The 20,000-nt window shown below is 32.6% G+C and overlaps 2 protein-coding genes across 3 annotated transcripts in view; one reads left to right on the top strand and one right to left on the bottom strand.

Annotated features, from left to right (window-relative positions):
- The window catches only part of LOC137647222 (BTB/POZ domain-containing protein 6-B-like), a 129,169-nt gene that overhangs the window by 95,457 nt on the left and 13,712 nt on the right, over nucleotides 1-20,000 (bottom strand). The window contains exons 1-2 of one of the 2 annotated variants that reach the window (XM_068380582.1): nucleotides 11,977-12,030; nucleotides 10,307-10,593 (exon numbers count right to left, since the gene is read on the bottom strand). The exons of the other annotated variant lie outside the window; for it this stretch is intronic. Of the exons in view, the coding sequence (XP_068236683.1) occupies nucleotides 10,307-10,522 (216 nt within the window). The 5' untranslated portion in view covers nucleotides 10,523-10,593; nucleotides 11,977-12,030. Of the gene's footprint in view, nucleotides 1-10,306; nucleotides 10,594-11,976; nucleotides 12,031-20,000 lie in introns of those variants that run through there. 2 annotated transcript variants of the gene reach the window in all.
- The window catches only part of LOC137647224 (uncharacterized), a 300,889-nt gene that overhangs the window by 273,285 nt on the left and 7,604 nt on the right, over nucleotides 1-20,000 (top strand). The window contains 1 exon segment of the mRNA XM_068380592.1: nucleotides 17,743-17,920. Coding sequence (XP_068236693.1) covers nucleotides 17,743-17,920 — 178 coding nt within the window.

Below are 20,000 nucleotides of genomic sequence, written 5' to 3'. Positions count from 1 at the left end.
AATTGGCCTCGACAACGACTCCGTCTCCCCAGCCCTGGATATCACCCCCTTTTGTGCAGCTCATAAAGTCAGTATTGAACCAAACGCATTTAGAAATATAGACTGATATACCCTGCGGATATTTTGCCGCGTCAGCGAAGGTAAGATCACCGGTCATATATAATGCGCCAAACCAATTTCAAAGTTGGATCTGATGTCATTGTTTCAAAACATTTAGCTCCACTCTTATGAGGCGACATCGACTAGGTGGTCACAATTCATTCGGTTTGAAATACTATAATTGATAATCTTAGATTTTGAGTAATTTTGTGAAATTGTGTGAAATTTCCTGATGTCTAGAATGAGCTCCATGAAAGTTAAGATAACCATGATTTCATTTTTTTTTTTTAATTTAAAGGTAAGGAGCAGAGAAATGGTTATTGTTTATTGAATGTTCAAAGCCTTTGTTAAGTTGTTTTCTTTGCGGTGTATTATGCCAGCGTACTTGGTCACATGTTCGCTACGTGACTGAAGCCGGTTTTGGGATAATGAGTTGAATTACAACGCAAACACCTGTTACATTTATATATACTGTGTATATATATATATATATATATATATATATATATATATATATATATATATATATATATATATACTTATGCATATATATAATGTAAATGTTTATATATATATATATATATATATATATATATATATATATATATATATATATATATATATATATACTAATGCATATATATAATGTAAATGTTTATATATATATATATATATATATATATATATATATATATATATATATACATATATATATGTATATATATATATATACTTATGCACATATATAATGTAAATGTTTATTTATTTATATATATATATATATATATATATATATATATATATATACACACACACACATATATATATATATATATATATATATATATATATACATATATATATATATATATATATATATATATATATATATACATATATATATATATATATATATATATATATATATATATATACATATATATATGTATATATATATACTTATGCACATATATAATGTAAACATTTATTTATTTATATATATGTATGTATATATATATATATATATATATATATATATATATATATATATATATATATATATATATATATATATATATATATAGAATATATATTGATGTATGTGTGTATAAACACCCTGTGCGTTTGTGCTCGCTCACATGGTTATGACTAGTTGTAAATATATATTTTTTTCAACATTAAGCCCCTTTTAATCTACCATTAAATTTCCACATATTCTTCGCTTCAAACTTCCACAGAATTGTCTCCTTTTATCGTATAAGACGAAATTCATACGTTCTATCGATGCTCAGAATGCTCGTTAGTAGTACGTCATACCCCACAGTATTATTACACCATTAACCACTGAGTTGCACCATATATTGGCCTTCCTCCCCTCCTACCTCTTATTACTTCTACATTATACAGATTATCCGTTCTTTCCTCGTGACTGAATTATTCTTAATTACTTGGATCCATCGTTTCACCTGTTCTTAATCTTTTACCATTTCCAGTACCATCATATTTATCACTCAATAATTGGAGTTCAAGTTAGAGAAAGGGAATAAAGATATTGCCATAGAATGTATATACATATAATATACTGTGTGTATATATATATATATATATATATATATATATATATATATATATATATATATATATATATATATGTGTGTGTGTGTGTGTGTGTGTGTTTGTGTGTGTATAAGGAAGATGCTATAAGCCCAAGGGCTCCAACAGGGAAAAATAGCCCTGTTAGGAAAGGAAACAAGGAAACATATAATATACATGAGAAATGATTAACAATGAAAATAAAATATTTTAAGGACAGTAACGATATTGAATTAGATCTTTCATATATGAACTGTCAAAACTTAAAGACAAGCGAGTTTGATAAGAAGGAAAGTTGAAAATAAAACAGTGAGAAAATGGGGAATTGAGGCTTATGGTTAAAGCTTGTAACATTGTAACCAGTGGACAAAGTTCGAGGTAAATATCAAAAAGTCATTTTTTTTTTAGTTTTAATGCTTAGAATAGTAGAACGATGAAAGGAAGATAGTAAGTAATCAGAATAGGCTATAAGAGTTATAATGATGAAAAAAAGGAAATGTGGTAAATTATATGGCAGAAAAGAAAATAATTGACAGGTTTATGACGAGAGAGAGAGAGAGAGAGAGAGAGAGAGAGAGAGAGAGAGAGAGAGAGAGAGAGAGAGAGAGAGAGAGAGAGAGAGAGAGAGAGAGAGAGAGAGAAATTGTAAGGAAAGGGAAAATTCTATAGGTAAGGTAAATTCAGTGATGAAAGGCAATGGCCATATGGATGTTACAATATAAAAATGCAATTAGAGTATTGCTAAATTAATTAAGCAGTCCTGAATCAATGAAATGGTCATTGTAAAGATATTTTTCATATGGAAGATATGGAGGGGGCTTTGGCAAGGTAATATAGAAGTGACTGCAAAAGATATATTGAGGATTATAAAGAGGTTGAAGAATTGAAAGACACCAGATGTTAAGATGAGAGCTGAGATGCAATAAAAAAAAAAGGGGGGGGGGATAGTGATGGTAAAAGATGATTGGGGAAGAATATTGTGAATTGCATGAGAAAGAGCATGCATGAATAAAGTGCTTGTATTGAAAAAAATCTATATGAAATGTTTAAAAGTAAAGGTAAATTATTGTGAATAGAAAAAGATAGTGGTAGCATCATTAGAGAAGTAGGGTATAGGGTGTTGATGCATTATAGAGAAGATATTAATGTGATTATTTATGATGGAAATGAAGCGTGTGTTAGCCTAAGTAATTGTGGAGTAATTGGTATGGTGCAAAGTGATTTGGGGACAAGGATGTGTTAGTCTCTATAGATACTTATTATCAGTTGGGATAGTTACTCGAGAGTACGGAATAACGAAATTAAGAGATAAGGAAATGGGTTTAATTTCGAGCCGGGAATGGTTGATAGATGCAGATATCAATTTAAGAAATTGAAGAGTCTTTGAAAAATATTAAGAATATGGGAATGGTTGAAAGAAGAGACAGTTATTGATAAATGTGAGTGAAAGTAAAAGATGAGTATGATTAAGAACCAGGAAAGTGGATAAGTGAAAGCTGTTAAATTAGAAGCAATTGATTTTCATACATTGTTAAAAAGTTGCATTAAAAACGGTAAATGTCTGACAACATTTCTTCCAGGGTTTTTACTGTTTCAAAACGTAAATATTGACGCAAAGGAGTGATATTGCGGTCACCAACACGTAAAATATAACAAAGAAAAGCAATATTTCGGTAACCTGTATTTTTCTGAAATACGGATAAGTACAGTATATTTTTACGATGAATTTCCTTTAAGAATTAGGTTTTTTTTAACAGTGTAGGTATTTTGGATCAAGTAGGATGGCTTGCTGTAGGTTGAAAAAAAAAAAAAAAAAAAGAGTAAGTCGTTAAATTGATTATGCAAGGTGGTACGGGAAAATAGTACGGCGTGTGCGAGATCTTGGCAAGACTGATAGTGATATGAAAGCTAAGGTGAGTTCATGAAGCGATTACTGTTTCCAACTCCTCTCCATGGACGTGAATCTCTTTAATTTAAATGAAAGAAAAAGAAGTTTGAAGATTACTTAGGTGCAGGGGTGGACCACAGTGCTTCTAGATGGTTCAATCATGTGGGGAAACTGTAAGTTGTTGATAAGTGTATAATCCGAAAGCGTTATGAAAAAAAGGAGAGAATACATATGAAGTATGGATAGATGCTGTGGTTGGAGTATTATATAGTATGGGAGGTCATATCTCGGAAGCTTGGAAGTGCTCACATAAAAGAATGAAATGGAGCAGCGGGATACCGATGAGCTTTCCATGAAAGTCTTTTAGATGGTTAATGTTGTGCAATTTGTCTGTCTAAAGAGTTCATCCAAAATTAGGCAGTAAAAGCACGAATGTAATAGTAAACTCTGTCCTTATTTCTAAAGCCATTCCATATTGGAAAAAATACCGTATTTAAAATAATATAAATTTAAATTAGATATATGTATGTATCAATTTTGATAAAGGTACTATTGTTTAATACTGGTGTTGTATATTGGAGGTTTCACATACATGCGAATGTTACAAACCTTGTATTATGTATTAGTACTGATTTTCTTACCTAAGCATTAAAGTTTTTTGGTTTGACTGATCGAAAACTTTTTGGTTTGACTAATCATTAAAGCTTTTAGGTTTTACTGTGGGAAATTAAATAATTACGTCGACGGTATCATATAATGCCCATCCCAACTTTATTTTAGACAAGATTTAGTTAATGAAAAGTCAATGAAGGTGGGGCATTACTTTGAAACGACCTTACCACTCCTTTGCAGTGAACGCTTGAGGAGCCGTGAGGGCAGGAAACACAAAATGGCTTCCTCCTCTTCCTCCTTCTTCTTCTTTCTCTTCTTATTCTTATTCTTCTTCTTCTCCTCCTTATTTTTCTTCTTCTTCTCGTTGTTGTTGTTGTTGTTTTTCTTCTTCTTTTTCTCCCCCTCCTCTCATTGGTATCTAATTATTTGAGTGTCCTTTGTCTTTAGTCAGGAAAGAATGTCTCCCGAGTTCTGTAACTGAAGTTAGGGAGCCGGTACCTAGGGCTTCTAAAGATCCAAGAACCAGTAATGAGATTGGTACCTTGATTACCAGAATATACACTGGTTAATTATTTTACTTCATGTTAATTTATGTATATTCCTGGATCGGGTTTCCTATCAATGGCCTGATCGTCCATCAAGAAAGGGATGCTGATAATACTTTTATTATTATTGTAATTTAGAAATCTAAATAATGTATGGAGAAGTACCTATGATAATTACCATATACTGGGTGTTTATTGATGCGATGGATTATTCTCTTAAAGTGTGATATGTAATTTAGTGTTAACAGAATGTGAAAGATCTCCCATGAATATTAACAGATTTTGAAGAGGAATATTATTATTTGGACATTAGTTCAGGACTTTAGATGGAATTGCTGCCTCTCATAAAAGAGCTAACTTGAGCATCATTACCACAACTATGAACATCATTGCGTAGTTTCATAGCAAAAAATATGAAAAACCATATTTTGGATATTCTGACAAATAAGGGTTGTAGTAGGCGATGTGATGCCGTCCCTGACTGGTGAACGCCAGACTGGGGTTCGAGTCCCGCTCAAACTCGTTAGTTTCTTTGGTCGCTGTAACCTCACCATCTTTGTGAGCTAAGAAGGGGTGTTGGGGGAGCCTATAGATCTATCTGCTGTTATCAGCCGCTATTGCCTGGCCCTCCTTGGGGCTTGAGTGGAGAGGGGCCTTGGGCGCTGATCATGTGGATATATGGTCAGTCTCTAGGGCATTGTCCTGCTTGATAGAGTAATGTCTCTGTCCCCTTCTTCTGTCATTCAAACTCTAACGAATGGGGATTCGATATCAAGAAAAGCGAGTAGGTGTGCACTAAGGTAAGCTAGCATTGATGGCTCTGTATTGTTGGAAGTTTCCATGCTGAAGGGGCCTTCTGGAAGATTGCCATGGAAGAAATATTCCGCCAAGGGAATTGATCATAAGTTACCATAGTAGGGAAAAAGGTAAAACTAGTTGTTTATTATCCATTTTTTTCCGGGGAATTTGAAACTACATATTAGAAACTCTCTAAGAGAAGAAATAATCCTCTTGCAGCCTTAGTTGATACATGTGAAATTTCTTGATCTGTATGTAACAGCATCTTAAGATAACTATTCGGACTCCTTACGTATTCCAATAAGCTTTTGTATAGACAAATAACTATATCGTCATATGCATAATGTGCTTTTGTGTGTGTGTGTGTGTGTGTGTGTATGGGATAACAATCATGTCACTGTAGCACCAAAAACAGCAAAGGTCGGAGAGTAATTATAATAACATGATATTAATGCAGCAAGGGACTCGTGTCCGAGTTCCTTGATCTAAAAGCATAAGCATGTGTAGCTAGAAGGGTAAACTAATGAATAACTTCACTATATGTAAAGTACATTTGAAGAGATCCATGTTGTTTTTCAATATTAATTTTAATGTACTGTATAGGAAGTATGTATATGAGTGTGTGTGTATATATATATATATATATATATATATATATATATATATATATATATATATATATATATATATATATATTTAATCCGTCTTTTGTATCAATATCCAGTAAGTCGTAATTGGATGTAAGTTTTATCCTTGTTCCTGCCTGCATAGTTATCCCACGATTACGCTTTATGAATTTTAAAAGACTATGAAGAGATATGGAACATTATACAGTGTTGAAGTCTCTCTCTCTCTCTCTCTCTCTCTCTCTCTCTCTCTCTCTCTCTCTCTCTCTCTCTCTCTCTCTTTGCAAAGGTATATGAATCACGATTTTTTCAGGTTAACGATTACATTTATACAATTGTGATCTGAGATACAAGAATCAGCTGTTTTGAAACTTTTGTTTGTAAACAATTCCTGCAACAGCTCTCTCCCATTTGTCTTTTTTTTTTTTCATATCTGAGGAGAGAAGAGTTGACCTTATTTTTTTCGTAGACACCACTTTGCTCTTAAACCTTTTAAAGTTTAAAAGCTGTTCATGAATGGCAGAGGCAAGGGACAGTGACATTGCCATAGCAAGCAGGACAATACCCTAGAGATTGACCATATATTATACGATCAGTGCACAAGCCTCCTCTCCTCCCAAGCTAGGACCAAGGAAGGGCAGGCAATGGCTGCTGATGACTCAGCAGATAGACCTATAGGCTCCCCCAAAACCCCCAACCTTAGCTCACAATAATGGTAAGGTTGCAGACACTAATGGCACTAACGAGTCTGAGCGCGACTCGAACCCCCGACTAGCAAACACCTTTCTTTGACTTTATTTGCCAACCCTGTAATTTGTTTCGCCACACTTGCTGCAAAATCTATTTCGTTTTAAAGATACAATCTACCTATTTCAGTTTCCAATATTCATAACATTTATTGTAAAAGATTTCATATTTGTTTCTATTAGTGTTTGCAGCTCATTATTATTATTAATAAATATTGTATCTTATGCAATCATTAATCTAAATTTGTTACTTATTCTAAAACCACACTGGAAATCTATTTTCTTTAACTCATTTCAAGTTCTATATTTTAGTTTTGGATGTATTTTGTCTTTATGTATAGATATTTTGTATTATTTCATGGTAGGGTTTTGTCTATTTTTGCACATCCTATATTTGAAAATTACTTAATGGCTTCTATATGTCATTCAGTTTTTTTATGAATTTTAATTGCTTAAAACGGAAAATTAAAAGTATACCATCCATAACCAGCTAGTGGTAATCCCTGGAATATTTTCAAATAATTAATCAATAAAATCTGTCTCATTTCTGGCATTTTTCAACGTTCCATTCATGAAAATATGAATAACAGTGGAAACATTCCACACATTTCTTCCTTTAAGAAAATCCTTATACCTCGCATTTCATCATTACCCTTCACATTTTCAATATCCATATACGCCTTATTATGATAATTATCATTAGTTCCAGTCTCCTTTCACATCTTGCCCGCCATTAATCCATCTCATCTGTCATACTTTCCAAATCAAATCTACAACATATCTCTCCATGAATATTATATAAATTTTAGTCACGTCCCTGACTGGTGATCGCCAGACTGGGATTCGAGTCCCGCTCAATCTCGTTAGTTTCTTTGGTCGCTGCAACCTCACCATCCTTGTGAGCTAGTGATAGGGGTCGGGGGGAGTTTGTAGGTCTATCTGCCGAGTCATCAACAGCCATTGCCTTGCCCTTTTTGGTTCTAGCTTGGGCGGAGAGGGTGTTGGGCGCTGATCATATTTATATATGATCAGTCTCTAGGGCATTGTCCGACTTGATAGGGCAATGTCACTGTTCCTTGCCTCTGCCATTCATGAGCGACCTTTAAACCTTAAATCTGTCATACTTTCCAAATCAAATCTACAACAAACCTCTCCATGTATATTTTACAACTTTCAGTAACATATCTATCTACTGGCCAATTATATAAATGAACAATTACCTCACAGATATATATATTCTGCAAGTTTTCCCTTCACCCAGACACTGCAAATTCTTGGCTGACCCACTCGGTTACAGTGCCACAAGACCTCAACATTTATTGTGTTTTCTTGTTCCCCATTTGGTATTCCGTGCATGCAAGCACTGTAGGATACATATGAGACTGTAAACCAGATGTCTTTTGTTATGAACATGCATGGATATGAATAAATGATGTGATGTAAAAGAATTATCATTTTGATTTAAAAACAATATAGTCTCTCTCTCTCTCTCTCTCTCTCTCTCCTCTCTCTCTCTCTCTCTCTCTCTCTCTCTCTCTCTCTCTCTCTCTCTCTCTCTCTCTCTCTCTCAGCAGCAAAGTATTAATATATGAAGTGACTTTATGCATTATTCTCGTGATGCTGGAGAGTGGCAACGAAGAAACCTTTAGAAAAATATATAAGTTTGTTAAATGTAGTTAAATCATGAGGTATTTTATTTCTTGTGAATTATAGTTGAAATGAAAGTGCCAAAATTCAGCAATCTACGGGATTAATTTGAAATATTTCAATACTGAGGGAAGTTTGCATAAATCAGATAAATGAATAAGCTAATAGGTAAATATAATCCGGTTTTAAACTTTCATTGGATGGTCTAGGTTTCGTTATGAAAACAAGATTTAAATATAGCCGTTCTTAGGCTTGTGGCGGCCGATGTGGTAACGTCCTTGACTGGTGAACGCCAGACTGGGGTTCGAGTCCCTCTCAAACTCGTTTGTTTTTTGGGGGGAGCCTATAGGTCTATTTGCTGAGTCTTCAGCAGCCATTGCTAGGCATTCCTTGGTCCTAGCTTTGGTGGAAAGGGTCTTTGGCACTGATCATATGTATAATGGTCGGTCTTTAGGGCATTGTCCTGATTGATAAGGCAATGTCACTGTCCCTTGCCCCTGCCATTCATGAGCGACCTTTAAACCTTTAACGGTCTGCCATGAACCTTGACGATAATGAGATCCCTTTTATTCGATCTCTGAGATTATAATTGCTAATCAATATACTCCGCCTCTCTCTCTCTCTCTCTCTCTCTCTCTCTCTCTCTCTCTCTCTCTCTCTCTCTCTCTCTCTCTCTCTCTCTCTCACTTAAGCATAATGTATTCACTTAGGAAGTAATTAACGACTCGGACCATTAGTGTCACATTCTCCATATTTATAAGAGCATATTTTCCACCTCGAGTATTGTTTATAGACAAGTGTCACATCCCTGGACAAATGCCTGCGTCCCATACGAAACGCATCGCAGGAGATGATTCATTAGACGCCTTTGGAAGTAATTAGATGCAAATGGTCCTTGGAGACACACAGAGAGAAAAACAAGTCGCTAAGCTCTTGCTGCGAAGAAACAGGTTAGGGAGGATGTGAAAGGGGGTCAGAAGGAAATAATTAATGAGAGAACAGTCGATAGCCGGGCTAAAGCTGATTTTTCCTGTTTGGAAGTCACCATAACAATATTAGAGAAAGAAATGCAGTGCTGGTATATGAATAGTGTGCTATTTATAGTTTTATATTCAAATGTTTCATTTTGATACTATGCTATGTTTACTCGTGTTCTATACTATAATTACTGCTGTTCTATTCTATGCTGTTCTTCTCTTCTTTGCTATAATTACAACAGTTCTATACTGTATTTATTTTTCTTCTGTACTATAATTATTGCTGTTCTGTACTGTACTTAGTTCTCTGCTGTACTATAATCACTGCTGTTCTATGCTGTACTTATTTTTCTTCTGTACTTTGATTAATGCTGTTCTATAATATACTTAATGGTCTTCTATAGTATACCTACTACTGTACTGCTTTACATTCTTAATACTGTACTATACTTTACTCTCTACTGTACCACGATACATACTTAATACTATACTATACTTCACTTACTACTGTACCACTATACATTCTTAATACTATGCTATACTTTTCTTCCTACTGTACTACTATTACATTCTTAATACTATACTACTGTATACTGTACTTCCTACCGTACTACTATACATTCTTAATACTATACTTACTACTGTACTACCATACATTCTTAATACTAAAGTATAGTAGAATAGCGAGAAAAGTATAGTGTAGTAACTATACTATACTTTACTCACCATTGTACCACTATACATTCTTAATACCATATACTATTCTTCCACTTACTTCTGGGCATTCTGGAGTAGCTTCAAGATCCGGAGGCTTGTAGGCATTCTTCTTCTCTGTGGTGCCCAGGCTCTCGTCCTTGCCAATTTTCTTGGAGTAAAGGTGGGCCGCTCGTCTTGCCCGAACGTACTTGAGTATACGCTTGCAGAACGCGGCCCACGGATTCACTTTCGGCTTTGGGGCCAGGGAAAGTCTCTCTCTGATTATGGCTGTCATGGCTAATTGTTGTAGTCTCTTAGTGTCCAGAAGTGTTAGTTGGGTTAATCGAATGCTCCACTACAGCTAATCTGGAATGAAAGCTCTTCTCTATACGTATTTGAATGTTTTCAGAGATTTTGTCCGCAAATGAATTATGGGTGGGTGTAATGTGTTGAGATTTGTATTAATGGAAATGTGTTGATAGATTAATTTATCTGTGTTTGATGTAAGTTTTTTTTTTTTTTTGGTAGATGTTCTGGTTAAATTGTCATAAGTGTGGTAGTCCCTTAAGTAGTAACCCTTGGTTTCCGATTACTTTAATTTTATTTCGTGATCTTCCACACACGACATACATATATATATATATATATATATATATATATATATATATATATATATATATATATATATATATATATATATATATATATATATATATAATATACATATACATATATATATATATTATATATATAATATACATATAATATATATATATATATATAATATATATATATATATAATATACATATATATATATATTATATATATAATATATACATATATATATATATATATATATATATATATATATATATATATATATATATATATATATATATATGTGTGTGTGTGTGTGTGTGTGTGTGTATTGATAAATTTGTCTTTAAGTCACGCATAAATCTTATATACTTTCAAAGATTACAGCACAAATAATTTTTGGAATAGTCTGCATCCAAAGGGCACTCTAGAAGTGTTCGTACCCTGACCAGGATTGGAACCAATTCGTTTGAAGGAATGGAAATAGATTGAAAGTGATATTATACACCTTTCTTTTATAACTACGTAGATGTCATTTAACTCCTTACCCTTATAGTCATAGGTTCGAACCCTAGCCAGGGTATGAATACTTACATATAATTCGAATTTGATTTTAAATTATTTGTGGCTTATGTTTATTTGTGATTGATTTTCTCAATAGTTATCAGTCTTATGTCAGTAAAGGAGTATTGTGTTTTGGTTAGGAGCAAGTGGCGTGTAAAATCGGTTCATCCAGCTGACATGCTTCATCACTGTGCTGAAGAACACTTGTTTCAGCATTTGGTGTTTGTAATTAGTGAGACGTCTGGTGTACACCGATGTGAGATTCACTTAATCAACCTGGATACAGTTTATTTTCAGTTTCAATTGTACAGATTACATAAACGTTTACGTAGTGGCTTTAATTTTCCATGTTTATATTGAATCTTTTCAATTGTAATAGGTATGTACACTATTATTATTACTTTTTTTTCAGACGTATCGATAGCTTTTATTTAAAAAACATCGGAACTACATTGAATTTTACTTTAAATCCTCCTATTCAGAGAGGGAAAACAGCCAAAAAATATAAGAGCGAGAAACATAAATACTACACTATATAAATGTAAACATACACCTCCCCCCACACACACACACTATATACATCACACCTTTGTTTGACCGCACCGCCAGCACACCTGACACACACACGCGGTCGCTACGCGCCTTCGAATGATCGGATCCCGCCAGGTAACGACAATTCCAAGCGCTTATCCTTCCCCCTCCCCCCTTTTCCCTCCTCCTCCCCCCTTCCCCACGCCTCCGGTACCTGCATATCCTTAAGAAACAGTAAAACCGTACGAACTCGCAGATGCATGCGCATATACTCACGCACGGGCGTGAAGGACGAACCAACGGTTCCTAGTAACGTACTTCCCATAGTGAAGGCGGAGGCTTATTGATTGAAGGGGTTATTCATGTACGTTACGTGCACAAGTGGTTGTGATCTGTTTTCCCTTATGCTATTTATAACACTCGGGTGCGACACATTGTATTTCCGTGTCTTTTGGCTTTGTTGTTTTCCATGTATCTATTTGGTCATCTATCTATCTATCTATATTTATTCATTCATCCATCTATATATCTATCTATTCATCTATCTATCTATCTATCCATCTATTATCCGTTCATTCATTTATCTATCTATCCATTCATTCATCTATATATCTATCTATTCATGTATCTATCTATCCATCCACCTATTTATCCGTCCATTCATCTATCTAGCTATTCATCCATCTATTTATCCGTCCATTCATTTATCTATCAATCTATTCATCTATCTATCCATTCATCCATTTATATATCTATCTATCTATTTATCCATCCATCCATCTATCTGTATATGAATCCATTCATTTGTTTATCCATCTTATATATCTTATCTATTTATCTATATATTTAATGAATATATAGATAAATGAATGCTTATATATATATATATATATATATGTGTGTGTGTGTATATACATATATATGTATATTTATATATACACATATATATACATATAAATTTATATGTATATATATGTATGAATATTAAATATACATATGTATATATACATGTATATATATATACATATATACATGTATATGTATGCATATATATATGTATGCATATATATATGTATATATATAAAATATAAAATTTTTATGAGGTGATATAACAGTATTTTTCTACTTTGCAATCAGGAAATTATCCTACCAGTGACAGAAGCTTGGCAATATGAAAACAAGTAGAATTCCTTTTCCAAAACATAGTATTTTCCTGTGTCTATTATATGCCAGTAGTAGATTGTATTGTTGCAAGTTAGAGTAACCTTCCAACAGGATTTACCGTTTTTTTTTTTTTTTTTTTTTGCCAAGTTTTAGAATTTTTAGAACCTTTTTAAACTTAATCTTTATCTCTAGTTATGGACATGTAATTATGAAATGTTGAACAATGGAACTGTAATTTTTATTATACTTATGAAAAAGGATTTGATTTAGATTTTTTCAAACTTTTAACTTAATTTTTATATTTAATTAGGAACATGTAATTATGAAGCGTTGAAATGTGTTACGGTAATTATTTTTTTATAATTCTCAAAGTTATTTTTTTTTTATTTCATTTTCTGTAGAAAAAAGCTTTTTCGAGTGAAAAAAAATATCCTCATTTAATATTATACATTATCTAATGATAACAATTCAACGTTTTTATTTCCCTGCGCTAATTGTTGTCTTAATATTGCAAACCATTAATGGGATATATTGTTTGCTATTATTGATAAACTTGCTAATATTGCCTCTGCAACTAGTGCTAATACTTAATCGAATATTGATACGTTCTGTGTATATATTTAATGTTTCTCTTTGTTCACAAGCTTGCAGTAAATCTCGGTAAATTTACGGACACGTATGGTAAAGGATACTTGACCTTCATAAAATCATTATCTTAATTGTATTATCATATTTGAAAAGAGAGAGAAGAGAGAGAGAGAGAGAGAGAGAGAGAGAGAGAGAGAGAGAGAGAGATGCCTCATGATTTATCTACATTTAACAAAAATAGATATTTTTCTAAAAGTTTCTTCGTTGCCACTCTCCATCATCACCAGAATAATGCATTAAGCCACTTCATATGTTAATAATTTGCTACTGAGAGAGAGAGAGAGAGAGAGAGAGAGAGAGAGAGACCAACATCATTTGAAGTTGCCGAGATGCTATTTAAGTATACTTGAGAGAGAGAGAGAGAGAGAGAGAGATGATTTGTAGTTGTAAAGTTGCTATTTAAGAATTGAGAGAGAGAGAGAGAGAGAGAGAGAGAGAGAGATGATTTGTAGTTGTAAAGTTGCTATTTAAGATTGAGAGAGAGAGAGAGAGAGAGAGAGAGAGAGAGAGAGCCCATCATCATTTGAAGTTGCAAAGATGCTATTTAAGTATTCTTAGTTTTTCATAAAAAAGTACACATATGGTGGTGTTCTTTCCGTCATAGAATTATAAGGAAGAGACTTCATTTTTCCTTGATACGCAAAGTAGAGGGAGACCAATACAGGTACCCACATACCACGTAGGACTGTGGCATTGAGGAGGTCATGTGAGTTCCCCTGATATGGTACTCAGGGCCGAAGAATGACACTATTCTCGTATTTTCGGGCAAACCTTGTCACTAATGGATATACAGAAGACCTTCCTTCCTTTTTTTGTCTCCTAGATCTTGTATAACCAGAGAAAGTTGATGTACTCTATCGAGGGTCGCGTTGTTCATATCAATTATTCTGTAACTCCTGATGGGTCAGTAAATGTAACTTAAGGATATTATATCAGTCACTGTCTTTAGAAGGGATCAGATTTTCTCAACATCGCGTCTGAAACAGTTCAGATACTAGTTTCATCATTTTAAAGTATATATAAATTAAAAATTTAAGTCAGTTTAAATCTAACTAAGAATACAAAATCAGTCTCTCAATTATTTAGAAGGGTTCAGATTTTTTCAGCTTAAAGTCTGAAACAGTTCAAAAAACTAGTTTCATGAATTTAAAGCATATATAAATTAGTTTCACATTGTAAATCTGACTCCGAATAATAAATCAGTTTCTAAGTCTTGAGAAGGGTTAAAATGTTCTCAACATCGTGTCTGAAATAGTTCAGAAACTAGTTTCATTATTTTAAAGCATATATAAATCAAAGTTTCACTTTGTAAATCTAAATCCGAATAATGATTCAGTCAGTCTTGAGAAGAGCTCAAATTTTTTCAACATCACGTCTGAAACAATTCAGAAACTAGTTTCATGATTTTAAAGTATTTACAGTATACATTAAAATTTCACTCAAAATAAATCTAACTTAGAATACTAAATCGGTCACTCAGTCTTGAAACGGGTCCAAATTTTCTCAACATCACGTCTGAAACAATTCAGAAACTAGTTTTATGATTTTAAAGCATATATAAATTAAAGTTTCATGCATCATTGACATAAAAATGGAATTTAGATACATCGTTAAACGACTTGTACTGCTACAGAGACTTTTTGTAAACAATGCATCCAGCAAGTCGGAAGGAGTCATAGCCAATCTCCCATTATACTTTGAAATAGGGTTTTTTCTCTTCATAGCGTTTGTTGATTATGTATTGCCCTGGGTGTTGGACTTCCTATTCACTTGCACGGCTGGTTCATGCTTAATTCATCCAGCGGTACTATTTGATTCAGGGTTTTTTTTTGCTCTACTCGGCTGTTTATCTATGTATTTATTGACTTATTTGTTGCGATGCCCTTATTGTTATTCCTTCTGTTTTTTTCTGTACTCTGATTTCTTATATGGAAGCACTTTTTTTGTAGAAGCCTGATTTATAAGAGTATGTTTTTATGACTTGTATCAATGTACTTTCATTATTATATTTTTTACATTATTATTGTTGTTGTTTTAATCGCTTAAAAGAAACTGGAAAGTAGGTATTTCTTTAAAACATTAAATATCTGCTTTTAGAGTTAGGAGCTAGGTTTTAAAACTATAAATACGAATGAGGCGGAAATATTATAGGTATCAGTTATTCACTTAAAACGCTCGTGTTTTTTTGCGGTCGTTGAGTAAGCTATTATGCAACTATGGCCATCCTTTTTTTTTATAGTTTAGATAATTAATGACTATCTTAAAAAAGTGCGTATCGAACCCCTTCAAGGTTTCTTAAATCTAAAAGCTGTTTTTTTTTACATTAGGGCTTCAAGAAGTAGTTTTTCTTGTTGTTCAGTTTACTGTTTAACATCAACAATATTAACAAGAATAATTTGTAAATTGATTGCCAAGATAAAACATTTCCAAAATAGTTACGAAATAGAAAGAAAGGAAGATTCTTGACATGATTGGAGGACATTCTATGGACGTTTATTTATTCATGAGTTGCGAGGTACGTAAAGCTATATATACGTGGCTTCCTATTTCTCATTTCTAGGATTATAGCCCCCCCCCCAAAAAAAAAAAAAAAAAAAACTACTTGCGTAGGGTCACATACATATACGAGTTAGTACTGTGCTACAGTACATATTCTCTAGAGAAACTAGCAGTGTCTAGAATTGGCTAGAACTGGCAGATAAAGACGATATCAACTGACGTCACATGCATATAATTACAATTCCATTTCTTATTACGTATTACGTAGATTCATAATTAATCAGTGCCATATTTCAGTACACGTTCTCAAGAGAAACTGGAAAATGCCTATAATTGGTTAGAATTAGCAAATAAAAACGATGACAACTGACGTCATATGCGTATTGATAAGACTTTTATTTCTTATTACGTAGATTCTTAATAACTTGGTACCGTATTTCAGTACACATTCTCAAAGGAAACTGGCAATGCATAGAATTAGTTAGAAGTAGCAAATAAGTATATGTCAACTTATGTCACATGCATATTGATAAGACTTTTATTTCTTGTAACGTATTACGTAGATTCTTAATCAGTACCATATTTCAGTACACATTCTCAAAGGAAACTGGCAATGCCTAGAATTGGTTAAAACTAGCAAATGAATCGATGTCAACTTATGTCATATACACATTGATTAGACTTTCGTTTCTAATTACGTATTTCATAGGTTCTTATACGTTAGTACCGTATTTCAGTACACATTATCAAGAGAAACAGGCAATGCCTAGAATTGTAGGTAGTAGGTTGGCCAGGGTACCAGCCACCCGTTGAGACACTACTGCTAGAGAGTTATTGGATCCTTGGACTGGTTACGGCTCAATTTTTATTTGCTTACACATACACCGAATAGTCTGGCGTATTCTTTACACATTCTCGTCTTTCTTCTTACACCTGACAACACTGATATTACCAAACAATTCTTCTTCGATCAAGGGACTTATTACTGTACTGTAACTGTTCAGTGGCTACTTTCCTCTTGGTAAGGGTAGAAGAGACTCTTTAGCTATGGTAAGCCAGCTCTTCTAGGAGAGGGACACTCCAATATCAAACCATTGTTCTTTGGTCTTGGGTAGTGCCATAGCCCTCTGTACCATGGTCTTCCACTATCTAGGGTTAGAGTTCCCTTGCTTGAGGGTACACTCGGGCACACTGTTCTATCTAATTTCTCTTCTTGTTTTGTTGAAGTTTTTTTTTATAGTTTATATAGGAAATATTTATTTTAATGTTAGTGTTCTTAATATATTTAATTTTTCCTTGTTTCTTTTCCTCACTGGGCTATTTCCCCCTGTTGGGGGCCACTGGGCTTATAGCATCGTGCTAGGGTTGTAGCTTAGCAAGTAATAATAATAATAATTGGTTAGAACCAGCAAATGAAAACGATGTGAACTGACGTCACATGCATATTGATAAGACTTTTATTTCTTAATACGTATTACGTAGATTCTTATCGTATCTCTGCCTCTTTCCAGACTTAGCTGGTCGCCTAACGACCACAGTCCCCGGCACCTCGGTGTTCCTCTTCGGAGCCGGAGACCCTGAGAACCGGGGACTCGTTCAGCGCAGGAAGGAAGTCGGTTGGTTCCGGAAGCCTGTTCGCTATGACGGACTTGTCCATGACCTCGGAGCTCCGCCGTCATCGAGATATGGCTGACGGGTAACTTCATAAATATGTGTTTTGCTTTTTTTATCCTTTATTTATTTTTTATTTGTTTGTTTATTTTTTTATTTATTTATTTATTCATTTATTTATTTGTTTTTATTTTTTTCTTTATTTCTTTATATATTTGTATATTTATTTATTTGTTTATTTATTTATTTATTTTTAGTATTCATTTATTTGTTTATATATTTATTTATTTGTTAATTTATTTGTTTATTTATTTGTTTATTTATTTATTTATTTATTTATTTGTTTGGTTATTTATATATTTTTATTATTCATTTATTTGTTTATTTATTTATTTGTTTATTTATTTGTTAATTTATTTGTTTATTTTTTGTTTAATTTATTTATTTGTTTATTTATTTGTTTGTTTATTTATTTATTTTTATTATTTAATTATTTGTTTATTTATTTATTTATTTGTTTATATATTTATTTATTTAGTTATTTATTTATTTAGTTATTTATTTATTTAGTTATTTATTTATTTATTGGTTACTCCAGGTGTAAGAATTCTTGATCTTTTAGATTTGTTTATGTTTCCATTGGTTCATTTATTCATAATTATTGTAATTCATTTGTTTATACTTATTCTTTTAATTATTTTCTTGGAAGTTTATTCATTTTAGACTTATTTATATGTTTCCATAGATTATTTATTCTTAATTATTTTAATTATTTTTCTTTTTTTAGAATTTTATTTATTTTATTAATTTACTTAAAGAAAAATAAGATTTTTTTCTGAGTATTTTCATGAGATTAGTTGCTGCAATTATCTGATTTGCATAAGCGATGGTATTACCAGGGACGTAAGGAATGCATTCCAATAATATTTCTGTTAAAAGATTTAAGAAATTCTCTATCGCAAACTTATGTGTTTGGCTCTGGCGTTTTTATATGATTTATGTGTTTTTTTTTTTTATGTTTTATGATGCTTATGTCTGTATTTCAAGATGCCACCTATTTTGGATATCAATAATATTTTTTTTTTTGGCACACATACTATAAAATGTGTGTGTTTTTTTTTTTTTTTTTTGCAGTAGTGCAGTATAGTTCAATATTTATAGTATTGTTTTTTTTTCATGTAATCTTAAGAGGCAGCATGGGTACACAAAGTAAACGTATATGGCCAGTTTCAAGAATGATACTGAATTTATCAGAATACCCTTAAGACAATATTTTATTCAGTGATGTAAGTTTAGGCTAGATATAGTTGCAATAGATTGATAACAAATTTAACATTTTTATATAATTTTGTGACGGTCTAGACTAACTCATTGTAATAATAATTTTTCCAGATATATCTTTGTCTATGATAAAATTTTTGATTTATGTGTGTTTTAATTTATATTTATTTATGTGATCCTGTTACAGTGTAAATCAATTTGTTTATTTTTGTGGGCTTCTCGTGTTAATTTTAATATACTCTTCTTGTTTTGCTTAATTTGTTTATTTAAGGCTGTGTCTCTCAAATTTGACTGGAGTGTCTACACACAATACCGTAATGTTAATAATGTTTTTATTAAACAATCCTGCTCTGACTTATACAGAAAACAAAAAGACCAAATTATTATTAGTATTGTTATTACTGTTATTATTGTAAATATATTGAAAAGCAAGATGTTATATGCTTGAGGGATCCAACAGGGAAGTAGTTCAGTAAAAAAAAAAAAAAAAAAAAAAAATGAATAGTGTGGTGGAGTATACCCTCAAGCAAGAGAACTCTAACCCAAGACAGTGGAAGACCATGGTACGGAGGCACTAGCTAAGACTAGAGATCAATGGTTTGATTTTGGAGTGTCCTTCTCTTAGAAGAGCTCCTTACCAAGTGGAAAGTACCCACTGTACAATTAGGCACTATTAACCCTTTGACTGAAGAAGAATTTTTTGGTTATCTTAGTGTTTCCAGGTATATGAGAGAACAGGAAAATATGTAGAAAATAGACCTATTCACTGCATGTTTAGGAAAAGGAAAAATGAGCCGTAACCAAAGAAGGATTTAATGCAGCACTATCTGTTAAGTCAATGGACCCAATAACTCTCAAGCGGTAGGATCTCAATGAC

Source organism: Palaemon carinicauda, chromosome 9 (assembly GCF_036898095.1).
Source record: "Palaemon carinicauda isolate YSFRI2023 chromosome 9, ASM3689809v2, whole genome shotgun sequence".
NCBI classification, from domain to species: domain Eukaryota; kingdom Metazoa; phylum Arthropoda; class Malacostraca; order Decapoda; family Palaemonidae; genus Palaemon; species Palaemon carinicauda.
The sequence above is the reverse complement of the archived record's forward strand: the minus strand, read 5'-3'. Positions and strand labels throughout refer to the sequence as shown.